At 42.5% G+C, this 14,936-nt stretch overlaps 1 protein-coding gene across 1 annotated transcript in view; it reads right to left on the bottom strand.

Annotated features, from left to right (window-relative positions):
• Nucleotides 1-324: 324 nt before the first annotated feature.
• Nucleotides 325-14,936, bottom strand: part of LOC128644721 (very-long-chain (3R)-3-hydroxyacyl-CoA dehydratase 3-like) — a gene marked incomplete at both ends in the record, with an annotated part of 30,237 nt that continues 15,625 nt past the window's right edge. The window contains one exon of the mRNA XM_053697242.1: nt 325-456. Within this exon, the coding sequence (XP_053553217.1) occupies nt 325-456 (132 nt within the window). The remainder of the gene's footprint in view (nt 457-14,936) is intronic.

Below are 14,936 nucleotides of genomic sequence, written 5' to 3'. Positions count from 1 at the left end.
GTGGACCGGACACACCTATGTTGGAGAAAGAGAGACCTTTTTGAGTATAATGTCCCTTTAATGACTCAACGTGCTATGAAGGGAGAGACACTAACCAACTACTACCCTGGAAGCTTCTAATGTCTCCAGATCTATCCAAAATCAACTACAGGGTGCAAATCCCTTTGGCTCACTACTTCTGCAAAAATAATCAGCTGATCTGTCCTCTAAAGTAAGAATGTACAACTCTCTTTGTGGAAAGTTAACCCACTGGGGATGAACCAGGATGATATAAATTAACATATTCAGTGCTAGTACAAAGCATTATGGAATTTTAAAACTTACCCAATAATTGGAGCGGTAGGTAGATCACAAGAAATACAGGAAAGCCAACAGTCACTTCAAGGGGAAAAGGAAGTTGGAAGCTGAATTTCCCAGTTTCATTAAAAATTGGAATTGCCTGAACAATAGACACAGCTGCAAAAAGGAGAATTGATAATTGTGAATGTGTTGTAAAAGTGATAGAATTACATAACATTATATAGATCCATCCCTATTATTAACCCCTCTCAAAGAGAAAAACTTCAAAAGATTAAAATTAGAGGTCAAGATCTAAACAGAATAACCACTTCTGATATAAAGCAGACACATTATAGGTTATTAAAAAAAATAAAATATATATATATATATATATATATATATATATATATATATATATATATATATAAAAATATACTATGCAGAACAAAAATCAACAATGCAGAATTTAAGCAGACTCGTACAGGAGGGGTATGTCTATGACTAAAATACGGCCCACAGACTTCAGGGAAGGCCTCTACCTACTCCAGTAGCTATTTAGTCTACCCCCATTATTATATTCATCCTTCTTCCACCTCCAAAATTCTACCTTTTCATGCTTATTTAGTCTCTCCAGTCTCTATTTCTTACTCCGCCGATTTCTAAAATAAGCCAAGAATACTTTTTTTTTTTTCTATTTGGGCTTACTAGCCCGGTTTTGACAGGTTTGCATCACAATCATGTAAGCTATAGAGAGTTAAGTATTTATGCATTTATTCTCTCTAAATATGATTGGTTCCTAAGAAATTTGGAAAGAAGGAGCGTGCAACCTAGGAAGCTTAAAAGGGAGATGAGACGCTCCCTACGTCATCACGCCCTGACGAAGCCCGACACACCCAACTGGCGAAACGCGCGTCGGCATTGGACGAGCCGACACGGTGCATGTGGTCAGTGTGAACGCCACTGAACGGAGACACAACAAGCATCGCATCCAGGAAAAGTTTGGAGGTCCCGGGAAAACCACTGATGATTATACAGCAAGCATCAGTCTGAGGACTTGACAGGAGACAGGTCGTATGTTGTTATAACTTGGCCTGACAAATAGGCAAACTGATGTTCGACTTGGATATCGTTACCCTGCAGAGAGGGTGTAAACAGAAGCCACTCTACATATAAGAGTTTGTGATTTCTATCTATCGCTCACGGCATACTAACATCTTGCATACTTGATCTGCAACTCTACATTTTGCACAATGCTTGTCATCTTTTCATGACTTTTCCATCTTATGCATATATGACCTTAAGCTAAGGACCTCTGCAATGACTTTTCAAACATCACGCTACTACTTGCTTATTACTAATCATTGCTGAGTATATTTTATCTCTGCTTTTTGATGCTTGCTTGCTTGCTTATTTACAGACATATGTAAATATTTTGAGGCACATTATCAGTAACTACTTAGATCCCATCACTATACCTGCCCGGCATTAAGCCTTATTTGATAAGGTGCCGTACGCAGCAGGGTGTAGTAGTTTGATAATTGTTCCTCACTAATATATCTCAGTAATACTTTGTACAATTATCACATTGCTTTTGCTCAAATCTGTATTACATATACTTGTACTATATCTTGAGGCACATAGTCAGAAACTTTCTTGTTCACAATTTGATATCTGCTCGGCAGATTGCCTTATATTTCTACAAGGTGCCGACTGCAGTAAAAAGTAGCAGTCTGACTATAGTTTCCCAAGACATATACTGCACTTATAGCGTTGAGTACAATGAGATACCCTTGTCTAATATTATATAGAAGTAACGTCTTTTATTAATATATCCTGTTCATGCTTGAACACTCACCCCTGACCGGTCAGGTTTGTTAATTATTATGTTTTATGTTTCTATTACACACACTACTTGGTCATTTGTGTATTTACCTATTGCTAAGTATATTCCTAAGATAATTTTGTCCTAGGATTCAAGTGTCAGAGATTGATCTCTCTTGAAACCACTATAGCTTCCATTTTGGATACACCTTATTATATTTTTTGAGCTTAATAAAACTTTTTTTAAAAGAGTGCTGATTTCCCTGTCTTTTATCCTGGTATCTATTTTTTCCAGGATTTTCTCTTTCTTGTTAAACCATGAAATATATATATATATATATATATATATATATATATATATATATATATATATATATATATATATATATATATATATATATATATATATATATATACTATGCAGAACAAAAAACAACAATGCAGAATTTAAACAGACTCGTACAGGAGGGGTATGTCTATGACTAAAATACGGCCCACAGACTTCAGGGAAGGCCTCTACCTACTCCAGTAGCTATTTAGTCTACCCCCATTATTATATTCATCCTTCTTCCACCTCCAAAATTCTACCTTTTCATGCTTATTTAGTCTCTCCAGTCTCTATTTCTTACTCCGCCGATTTCTAAAATAAGCCAAGAATACTTTTGTAATAAAATTAAGTCATGTACAGGTAATATTTTTTTCACATCTCAACTCATTGATTGAAGGTAAATTTTATGTTCAACTCATTAATGAAGGTAAACTGTGTGCACTAACATGGTTAGGGGTGAGGCCATAAATCCATTATATCTCATTAAATAAATAAAATAAAGGAACATGGAAGAGAGATTTATCTATTCCAGCCCCTGCTGCAAAACACTTGCAATTTTTTAAAAGAAGGGTTTAACAAATACTGGATGCTAGAGTGGCATGGCACCCATGTTAGATCATGCTCTCTTTGTCAGATAAGTGCAAGGCTAACAGCCTCACCTCTCCCCTCCATGGTGTGCACTGACACAACTAAGTCATTTCTGCTCAGATGCTGTTTAAAATCCGCATGTTTTCTCTCCTTCTACCCATCCCTATACTTACTTTCAGCACTTACAGTGGCAACATAATGTGCTTGGTTGACTAAGACATGTTACAGCAAGGGACAAATCACTGCTCTGCATGTTCTGAGCAATCAAAGAGTTAAATCGTTGTTTTGTGCATAGATATCTATCAAGCCATATTTCCTAAGCTATTTTAGTATATAGGGGTGTGCTCCTGAAGATTTCTAAGCTGCTTGTGGTTTCTTCTTCAGTCACTAAATTAAATGGTTACAAGATCTCCTATGCAGGAAGCTGCCTACAAATCCTCAGGAGTACACTGTCTTGTCCTTTAAAATGCAGAGCGTGTAATTTTAGATTTAAATTTTGCAAAAAAAAACAAAAATTATGCTTACCTGATCATTTAAATTTCCTTCTGTATGAGGAGAGTCCACGGCATCATTCCTTACTTTTGGGAAATACTGAACCTAGCCACCAGGAGGAGGCAAAGACACCCCAGCCAAAGGCTTAAATAATCCCCCCACTTCCCTCATATCCCAGTCATTCTGCCAAGGGAACAAAGAAGAGTAGGAGAAATATCAGGGTATAAATAGTGCCGGAAGAGAAAAACAAATGTAGGTCCGCCCATCGGGGAAATACAGACGGGGGCCATGGCCTCTCCCTATACAGAAGGAAATTAAAATGATCAGGTAAGCATAATTTTCCTTCTTAATATAAGTAGAGTCCACTGCATCATTCCTTACTGTTGTGAAAACTATACCCAAGCTCTAGAGGACACTGAATGTTAACGGGAGGGGTAAAGCAAAAGCGGACCCTAACCTGAGGGCACCACAGCCGAAGCAAAAATGTCAAATTTGTAGAATTTTAAAAAAGTATGTAAGGAGGACAAGGTAGCCGTATACAAATCTGATCCATAGAGGCCTCGTTTTTAAAGACCCAAGAGGAAGCCACCGCTCTAGTGGAATGAGCCGTAACCCTCTGAGGAGGTTTAAGTCCCGCTGACTCGTAAGCTAAGCGTATAACACTCCTCAACCAAAAATATAAGGAAGTCGAAGAAGCCTTCAGACCCTTACGCTTCCCAGAATAGATAACAAACAAGGTAGAAGTTTGTCTAAATTCCTTAGTAGCTTGAAGATAAAACTTCAAAGCTCGAACCACATCCAATTTATGAAGTAAACGTTCCTTCGAAGAAGGATTAGGACATAGGAAAAGAACCACAATCTCCTGATTGATGTTACGATCAGACACCACCTTAGGTAGAAAATCCAAGCAGGTTCGAAGGACAGCCTTATCAGTGTGGAACACAAGATAAGGAGGCTCACATTGCAAGGCAGCCATTTCAGAAACTCTGCGTGCCGACGCCATAGCCAAAAAGAACCTTCCAGGACAACAATTTAATGTCAACCGAATGCATAGGCTTACACTGAGCCTGTTGCAAAAACTTAACAAGATTCAAACTCCAAGGTGGAGCGTTGGATCTAAACACAGGTCTGATCCTAATCAGAGCCTTAACAAAAGATTGCACATCAGGGAGCTCTGCAAGCCTCTTGTGCAGCAAAACAGAAAGGGCTGAAATCTGTCCCCTCGTCGAACTGGCAGAAAGGCCTTCTGCAGACCCTCCTGGAGAAAGGAAAGAATCCTGGCAGCCTTAACTTTATGCCAGGCTAAACAAAGCTCTTCACAACAGAATAAGTAAGGTCTCCACACCTTATGATAGATGCGTCGAGTAACAGGCTTACAAGCTTGAATGAGAGTGTCAATAACCCTCTCAGAAAAACCTCTCTTGGCTAAGACTAAGCGTTCAATCTCCACGCAGTCAGCCTCAGAAAAACAGAATTTATGTTTACCTGATAAATTACTTTCTCCAACGGTGTGTCCGGTCCACGGCGTCATCCTTACTTGTGGGATATTCTCTTCCCCAACAGGAAATGGCAAAGAGCCCAGCAAAGCTGGTCACATGATCCCTCCTAGGCTCCGCCTACCCCAGTCATTCGACCGACGTTAAGGAGGAATATTTGCATAGGAGAAACCATATGTTACCGTGGTGACTGTAGTTAAAGAAAATAAATTATCAGACCTGATTAAAAAAACCAGGGCGGGCCGTGGACCGGACACACCGTTGGAGAAAGTAATTTATCAGGTAAACATAAATTCTGTTTTCTCCAACATAGGTGTGTCCGGTCCACGGCGTCATCCTTACTTGTGGGAACCAATACCAAAGCTTTAGGACACGGATGAAGGGAGGGAGCAAATCAGGTCACCTAAATGGAAGGCACCACGGCTTGCAAAACCTTTCTCCCAAAAAATAGCCTCAGAAGAAGCAAAAGTATCAAATTTGTAAAATTTAGAAAAAGTGTGCAGTGAAGACCAAGTCGCTGCCTTACATATCTGATCAACAGAAGCCTCGTTCTTGAAGGCCCATGTGGAAGCCACAGCCCTAGTGGAGTGAGCTGTGATTCTTTCAGGAGGCTGCCGTCCGGCAGTCTCATAAGCCAATCGGATAATGCTTTTAATCCAGAAGGAGAGAGAGGTAGAAGTTGCTTTTTTGACCTCTCCGTTTACCAGAATAAACAACAAACAAAGACGAAGTTTGTCTGAAATCCTTAGTAGCTGCTAAGTAAAATTTGAGAGCACGAACTACATCCAAGTTGTGCAACAAACGTTCCTTCTTTGAAACTGGATTAGGACACAAAGAAGGCACAACTATCTCCTGGTTAATGTTTTTGTTAGAAACAACTTTTGGAAGAAAACCAGGTTTAGTACGCAAAACCACCTTATCTGCATGGAACACCAGATAAGGAGAAGAACACTGCAGAGCAGATAATTCTGAAACTCTTCTAGCAGAAGAAATTGCAACCAAAAACAAAACTTTCCAAGATAATAACTTAATATCAACGGAATGTAAGGGTTCAAACGGAACCCCCTGAAGAACTGAAAGAACTAGGTTGAGACTCCAAGGAGGAGTCAAAATTTTGTAAACAGGCTTGATTCTAACCAGAGCCTGAACAAAGGCTAGAACATCTGGCACAGCTGCCAGCTTTTTGTGAAGTAACACAGACAAGGCAGAAATCTGTCCCATCAAGGAACTTGCAGATAATCCTTTTTCCAATCCTTCTCGAAGGAAGGATAGACTCTTAGGAATCTTAACCTTGTCCCAAGGGAATCCTGCAGATTCACACCAACAGATATACCAAATTATGTGGTAATTTTTCTGGTTACAGGCTTTCAGGCCTGAACAAGAGTATTAATAACAGAATCTGAGAACCCTCGCTTTGATAAGATCAAGCGTTCAATCTCCAAGCAGTCAGCTGGAGTGGGTCGAACGGACCTAGAACAAGAAGGTCTCGTCTCAAAGGTAGCTTCCATGGTGGAGCCGATGACATATTCACCAGATCTGCATACCAAGTCCTGCGTGGCCACGCAGGAGCTATCAAAATAACCGACGCCCTCTCCTGATTGATCCTGGCTACCAGCCTGGGGATGAGAGGAAACGGCGGGAACACATAAGCTAGTTTGAAGGTCCAAGGTGCTACTAGTGCATCCACTAGAGCCGCCTTGGGATCCCTGGATCTGTACCCGTAGTAAGGAACTCTGAAGTTCTGACGAGAGGCCATCAGATCCATGTCTGGAATGCCCCACGGTTGAGTGACTTGGGCAAAGATTTCCGGATGGAGTTCCCACTCCCCCGGATGCAATGTCTGACGACTCAGAAAATCCGCTTCCCAATTTTCCACTCCTGGGATGTGGATAGCAGACAGGTGGCAGGAGTGAGACTCCGCCCATAGAATGATTTTGGTCACTTCTTCCATCGCTAGGGAACTCCTTGTTCCCCCCTGATGGTTGATGTATGAACTTGGCCCTTAAATATGGGGGGAGGTACTAAAGGTATACCGGGCCTGTCCCATTCTTTACTAACAATGTACGCCACCCGCTTGGATATAGGAAAAGCTTCGGGGGGCCCCGGGGCCTCTAAGAACTTTTCCATTTTACATAGTGGTTCTGGAATGACCAGATAATCACAATCATCCAAATTGGATAACACCTCCTTAAGCAGAGCGCGGAGATGTTCCAACTTAAATTTAAAAGTAATCACATCAGGTTCAGCTTGTTGAGAAATGTTTCCTGAATCTGAAATTTCTCCCTCAGACAAAACCTCCCTGGCCCCCTCAGACTGGTGTAGGGGCCCTTCAGAAACAGAATTTATGTTTACCTGATAAATTTCTTTCTCCAACGGTGTGTCCGGTCCACGGCGTCATCCTTACTTGTGGGATATTCTCTTCCCCAACAGGAAATGGCAAAGAGCCCAGCAAAGCTGGTCACATGATCCCTCCTAGGCTCCGCCTACCCCAGTCATTCGACCGACGTTAAGGAGGAATATTTGCATAGGAGAAACCATATGGTACCGTGGTGACTGTAGTTAAAGAAAATAAAATATCAGACCTGATTAAAAAAAACCAGGGCGGGCCGTGGACCGGACACACCGTTGGAGAAAGAAATTTATCAGGTAAACATAAATTCTGTTTTCTCCAACATAGGTGTGTCCGGTCCACGGCGTCATCCTTACTTGTGGGAACCAATACCAAAGCTTTAGGACACGGATGAAGGGAGGGAGCAAATCAGGTCACCTAAATGGAAGGCACCACGGCTTGCAAAACCTTTCTCCCAAAAATAGCCTCAGAAGAAGCAAAAGTATCAAACTTGTAAAATTTGGTAAAAGTGTGCAGTGAAGACCAAGTCGCTGCCCTACATATCTGATCAACAGAAGCCTCGTTCTTGAAGGCCCATGTGGAAGCCACAGCCCTAGTGGAATGAGCTGTGATTCTTTCGGGAGGCTGCCGTCCGGCAGTCTCGTAAGCCAATCTGATGATGCTTTTAATCCAAAAAGAGAGAGAGGTAGAAGTTGCTTTTTGACCTCTCCTTTTACCTGAATAAACAACAAACAAGGAAGATGTTTGTCTAAAATCCTTTGTAGCATCTAAATAGAATTTTAGAGCGCGAACAACATCCAAATTGTGCAACAAACGTTCCTTCTTTGAAACTGGTTTTGGACACAGAGAAGGTACGATAATCTCCTGGTTAATGTTTTTGTTAGAAACAACTTTTGGAAGAAAACCAGGTTTAGTACGTAAAACCACCTTATCTGCATGGAACACCAGATAAGGAGGAGAACACTGCAGAGCAGATAATTCTGAGACTCTTCTAGCAGAAGAAATCGCAACTAAAAACAAAACTTTCCAAGATAATAACTTAATATCAACGGAATGTAAGGGTTCAAACGGAACCCCCTGAAGAACTGAAAGAACTAAATTGAGACTCCAAGGAGGAGTCAAAGGTTTGTAAACAGGCTTGATTCTAACCAGAGCCTGAACAAAGGCTTGAACATCTGGCACAGCTGCCAGCTTTTTGTGAAGTAATACCGACAAGGCAGAAATCTGTCCCTTCAGGGAACTTGCAGATAATCCTTTTTCCAATCCTTCTTGAAGGAAGGATAGAATCCTAGGAATCTTAACCTTGTCCCAAGGGAATCCTTTAGATTCACACCAACAGATATATTTTTTCCAAATTTTGTGGTAAATCTTTCTAGTCACAGGCTTTCTGGCCTGAACAAGAGTATTGATAACAGAATCTGAGAATCCTCGCTTCGATAAAATCAAGCGTTCAATCTCCAAGCAGTCAGCTGGAGTGAAACCAGATTCGGATGTTCGAACGGACCCTGAACAAGAAGGTCTCGTCTCAAAAGGTAGCTTCCAAGGTGGAGCCGATGACATATTCACCAGATCTGCATACCAAGTCCTGCGTGGCCACGCAGGAGCTATCAAGATCACCGACGCCCTCTCCTGCTTGATCCTGGCTATCAGCCTGGGGATGAGAGGAAATGGCGGGAACACATAAGCTAGTTTGAAGGTCCAAGGTGCTACTAGTGCATCCACTAGAGCCGCCTTGGGATCCCTGGATCTGGCCCCGTAGCAAGGAACTTTGAAGTTCTGACGAGAGGCCATCAGATCCATGTCTGGAATGCCCCACAGGTGAGTGACTTGGGCAAAGATTTCCGGATGGAGTTCCCACTCCCCCGGATGCAATGTCTGCCGACTCAGAAAATCCGCTTCCCAATTTTTCACTCCTGGGATGTGGATAGCAGACAGGTGGCAGGAGTGAGACTCCGCCCAAAGAATAATTTTGGTTACTTCTTCCATCGCTAGGGAACTCCTTGTTCCCCCCTGATGGTTGATGTACGCAACAGTCGTCATGTTGTCTGATTGAAACCGTATGAACCTGGTCCTCGCAAGCTGGGGCCAGGCCTGGAGAGCATTGAATATCGCTCTCAGTTCCAGAATATTTATCGGTAGAAGAGATTCTTCCCGAGACCAAAGACCCTGAGCTTTCAGGGATCCCCAGACCGCGCCCCAGCCTATCAGACTGGCGTCGGTCGTGACAATGACCCACTCTGGTCTGTGGAACATCATCCCTTGAGACAGATTGTCCAGGGACAGCCACCAACGGAGTGAGTCTCTGGTTCTCTGATTTACTTGTATCTTCGGAGACAAGTCTGTATAGTCCCCATTCCACTGACTGAGCATGCACAGTTGTAATGGTCTTAGATGAATGCGCGCAAAAGGAACTATGTCCATCGCCGCCACCATCAACCCGATCACTTCCATGCACTGAGCTATGGAAGGAAGAGGAACGGAATGAAGTATCCGACAAGAGTCCAGAAGCTTTGTTTTTCTGGCCTCTGTTAGAAAGATCCTCATTTCTAAGGAGTCTATAATTGTTCCCAAGAAGGGAACCCTTGTTGACGGGGATAGAGAACTCTTTTCCACGTTCACTTTCCAGCCGTGAGATCTGAGAAAGGCCAGGACAATGTCCGTGTGAGCTTTTGCTTGAGGAAGGGACGACGCTTGAATCAGAATGTCGTCCAGGTAAGGTACTACTGCAATGCCCCTTGGTCTTAGCACCGCTAGAAGGGACCCTAGTACCTTTGTGAAAATCCTTGGAGCAGTGGCTAATCCGAAAGGAAGCGCCACGAACTGGTAATGTTTGTCCAGGAATGCAAACCTTAGGAACCGATGATGTTCCTTGTGGATAGGAATATGTAGATACGCATCCTTTAAATCCACCGTGGTCATGAATTGACCTTCCTGGATGGAAGGAAGGATAGTTCGAATGGTTTCCATCTTGAACGATGGGACCTTGAGAAATTTGTTTAAGATCTTGAGATCTAGGATTGGTCTGAACGTTCCCTCTTTTTTGGGAACTATGAACAGATTGGAGTAGAACCCCATCCCTTGTTCTCTTAATGGAACAGGATGAATCACTCCCATTTTTAACAGGTCTTCTACACAATGTAAGAACGCCTGTCTTTTTATGTGGTCTGAAGACAACTGAGACCTGTGGAACCTCCCCCTTGGGGGAAGTCCCTTGAATTCCAGAAGATAACCCTGGGAGACTATTTCTAGCGCCCAAGGATCCAGAACATCTCTTGCCCAAGCCTGAGCGAAGAGAGAGAGTCTGCCCCCCACCAGATCCGGTCCCGGATCGGGGGCCAATATTTCATGCTGTCTTGGTAGCAGTGGCAGGTTTCTTGGCCTGCTTTCCCTTGTTCCAGCCTTGCATTGGTCTCCAAGCTGGCTTGGCCTGAGAAGTATTACCCTCTTGCTTAGAGGACGTAGCACCTTGGGCTGGTCCGCTTTTACGAAAGGGACGAAAATTAGGTCTATTTTTTGCCTTGAAGGGCCGATCCTGAGGAAGGGCGTGGCCCTTACCCCCAGTGATATCAGAGATAATCTCTTTCAAGTCAGGACCAAACAGCGTTTTCCCCTTGAAAGGAATGTTTAGTAGCTTGTTCTTGGAAGACGCATCAGCCGACCAAGATTTCAACCAAAGCGCTCTGCGCGCCACAATAGCAAACCCAGAGTTCTTAGCCGCTAACTTAGCCAATTGCAAAGAGGCGTCTAGAGTGAAAGAATTAGCCAATTTGAGAGCATTGATTCTGTCCATAATCTCCTCATAAGGAGGAGAGTCACTATCGAGCACCTTAAGCAGTTCATCAAACCAGAAATATGCGGCAGTAGTGACAGGGACAATGCATGAAATGGGTTGTAGAAGGTAACCCTGCTGAACAAACATCTTTTTAAGCAAACCTTCTAATTTTTTATCCATAGGATCTTTGAAAGCACAACTATCCTCTATGGGAATAGTGGTGCGTTTGTTTAAAGTAGAAACCGCTCCCTCGACCTTGGGGACTGACTGCCATAAGTCCTTTCTGGGGTCGACCATAGGAAACAATTTTTTAAATATGGGGGGAGGGACGAAAGGAATACCGGGCCTTTCCCATTCTTTACTAACAATGTCCGCCACCCGCTTGGGTATAGGAAAAGCTTCTGGGAGCCCCGGCACCTCTAGGAACTTGTCCATTTTACATAGTTTCTCTGGGATGACTAAATTTTCACAATCATCCAGAGTGGATAATACCTCCTTAAGCAAAATGCGGAGATGTTCCAATTTAAATTTAAATGTAATCACATCAGATTCAGCCTGCTGAGAAATGTTCCCTAAATCAGTAATTTCTCCCTCAGACAAAACCTCCCTGGCCCCCTCAGATTGGGTTAGGGGCCCTTCAGAGATATTAATATCAGCGTCGTCATGCTCTTCAGTAACTAAAACAGAGCAGCCACGCTTACGCTGACAAGGGTTCATTTTGGCTAAAATGTTTTTGACAGAATTATCCATTACAGCCGTCAATTGTTGCATAGTAAGGAGTATTGGCGCGCTAGATGTACTAGGGGCCTCCTGAGTGGGCAAGACTCGTGTAGACGAAGGAGGGAATGATGCAGTACCATGCTTACTCCCCTCACTTGAGGAATCATCTTGGGCATCATTGTCATTATCACATAAATCACATTTATTTAAATGAATAGGAATTCTGGCTTCCCCACATTCAGAACACAGTCTATCTGGTAGTTCAGACATGTTAAACAGGCATAAACTTGATCAGAAAGTACAAAAAACGTTTTAAAATAAAACCGTTACTGTCACTTTAAATTTTAAACTGAACACACTTTATTACTGCAATTGCGAAAAAACATGAAGGAATTGTTCAAAATTCACCAAATTTTCACCACAGCGTCTTAAAGCCTTGAAAATATTGCACACCAATTTTGGAAGCTTTAACCCTTAAAATAACGGAACCGGAGCCGTTTTAAGCTTTAAACCCCTTTACAGTCCCTGGTATCTGCTTTGCTGAGACCCAACCAAACCCAAAGGGGAATACGATACCAAATGACGCCTTCAGAAGTCTTTTATAAGTATCAGAGCTCCTCTCACATGCGACTGCATGCCATGCCTCTCAAAAACAAGTGCGCAACACCGGCGCGAAAATGAGACTCTGCCTATGCTTTGGGAAAGCCCCTAAAGAATAAGGTGTCTAAAACAGTGCCTGCCGATATTATTATATCAAAATACCCAGATAAAATGATTCCTCAAGGCTAAATATGTGTTAATAATCAATCGATTTAGCCCAGAAAAAGTCTACAGTTTAAATAAGCCCTTGTGAAGCCCTTATTTACAATCGTAATAAACATGGCTTACCGGATCCCATAGGGAAAATGACAGCTTCCAGCATTACATCGTCTTGTTAGAATGTGTCATACCTCAAGCAGCAAGGGACTGCAAACTGTTCCCCCAACTGAAGTTAATTGCTCTCAACAGTCCTGTGTGGAACAGCCATGGATTTTAGTTACGGTTGCTAAAATCATTTTCCTCATACAAACAGAATTCTTCATCTCTTTTCTGTTTCTGAGTAAATAGTACGTACCAGCACTATTTGAAAATAACAAACTCTTGATTGAATAATGAAAAACTACAGTTAAACACTAAAAAACTCTAAGCCATCTCCGTGGAGATGTTGCCTGTACAACGGCAAAGAGAATGACTGGGGTAGGCGGAGCCTAGGAGGGATCATGTGACCAGCTTTGCTGGGCTCTTTGCCATTTCCTGTTGGGGAAGAGAATATCCCACAAGTAAGGATGACGCCGTGGACCGGACACACCTATGTTGGAGAAAACCATATCATCAGCGTTCTCATGCTCTACAGAATTTACTAAAACAGAGCAGTCGCGCTTTCGCTGATAAGTGGGCATATTGGCTAAAATGTTTTTGATAGAATTATCCATTACAGCCGTTAAATGTTGCATAGTAAGGAGTATTGGCGCACTAGATGTACTAGGGGCCTCCTGTATGGGCAAGACTGGTGTAGACGAAGGAGGGGATGATGCAGTACCATGCTTACTCCCCTCACTTGAGGAATCATCTGGGCATCATTTTTACTAAATTTTTTTTTTTTTTATGACATAAAATACATATAGTTAAATGAGAAGGAACCTTGGTTTCCCCACAGTCAGAACACAATCTATCTGGTAGTTCAGACATGTTAAACAGGCATAAAAAACGTTTTAAAATAAAACCGTTACTGTCACTTTAAATTTTAAACTAAACACACTTTATTACTGCAATTGCGAAAAAGTATGAAGGAATTGTTCACCACAGTGTCTTAAAGCCTTAAAAGTATTGCACACCAAATTTGGAAGCTTTAACCCTTAAAATAACGGAACCGGAGCCGTTTTTATATTTAACCCCTTTACAGTCCCTGGAATCTGCTTTGCTGAGACCCAACCAAGCCCAAAGGGGAATACGATACCAAATGATGCCTTCAGAAAGACTTTTCTATGTATCAGAGCTCCACACACATGCAGCTGCATGCCATCCTGTCCTCAAAAACAAGTGCGCCATACCGGCGCGAAAATGAGGCTCTGACTATGATTAGGGAAAGCCCCTAAAGAATAAGGTGTCTAAAACAGTGCCTGCCGATATAATCATATCAAAATACCCAGAATAAATGATTCCTCAAGGCTAAATATGTGTTAATAATGAATCGATTTAGCCCAGAAAAAGTCTACAGTCTTAATAAGCCCTTGTGAAGCCCTTATTTACTATCTTAATAAACATGGCTTACCGGATCCCATAGGGAAAATGACAGCTTCCAGCATTACATCGTCTTGTTAGAATGTGTCATACCTCAAGCAGTAAGAGACTGCACACTGTTCCCCCAACTGAAGTTAATTGCTCTCAACAGTCCTGTGTGGAACAGCCATGGATTTTAGTTACGGTGCTAAAATCATTTTCCTCATACAAACAGAAATCTTCATCTCTTTTCTGTTTCTGAGTAAATAGTACATACCAGCACTATTTTAAAATAACAAACTCTTGATTGAATAATAAAAACTACAGTTAAACACTAAAAAACTCTAAGCCATCTCCGTGGAGATGTTGCCTGTACAACGGCAAAGAGAATGACTGGGGTAGGCGGAGCCTAGGAGGGATCATGTGACCAGCTTTGCTGGGCTCTTTGCCATTTCCTGTTGGGGAAGAGAATATCCCACAAGTAAGGATGACGCCGTGGACCGGACACACCTATGTTGGAGAAATCTAGATTTTGATGAATAAAAGGACCCTGTTCCAGCAGATCCCTGCAACAAGCTTCCACGGAGGAGATGAGGACATCCCCACCAGGTCCGCAAACCACATCCTTTGCGGCTTGGATGGAGCAATCAGTATCACTGATGCCTGCTCCTGCTTGATGCGGGCCACTACACGGGGAAGAAGTGGTAACGGCGGAAAAATGTAAATTAGATTGAACCTCCAAGGCACTGCTAATGCATTTATTAGCTTCGCCTGAGGATCCCTGGACCGCAACCCATATCTGGGTAGCTTGGAATTGAGCCTGGACGCCAT

The sequence above is a fragment of the Bombina bombina genome, unplaced genomic scaffold, assembly GCF_027579735.1.
Source record: "Bombina bombina isolate aBomBom1 unplaced genomic scaffold, aBomBom1.pri scaffold_1267, whole genome shotgun sequence".
NCBI classification, from domain to species: domain Eukaryota; kingdom Metazoa; phylum Chordata; class Amphibia; order Anura; family Bombinatoridae; genus Bombina; species Bombina bombina.
The sequence above is the reverse complement of the archived record's forward strand: the minus strand, read 5'-3'. Positions and strand labels throughout refer to the sequence as shown.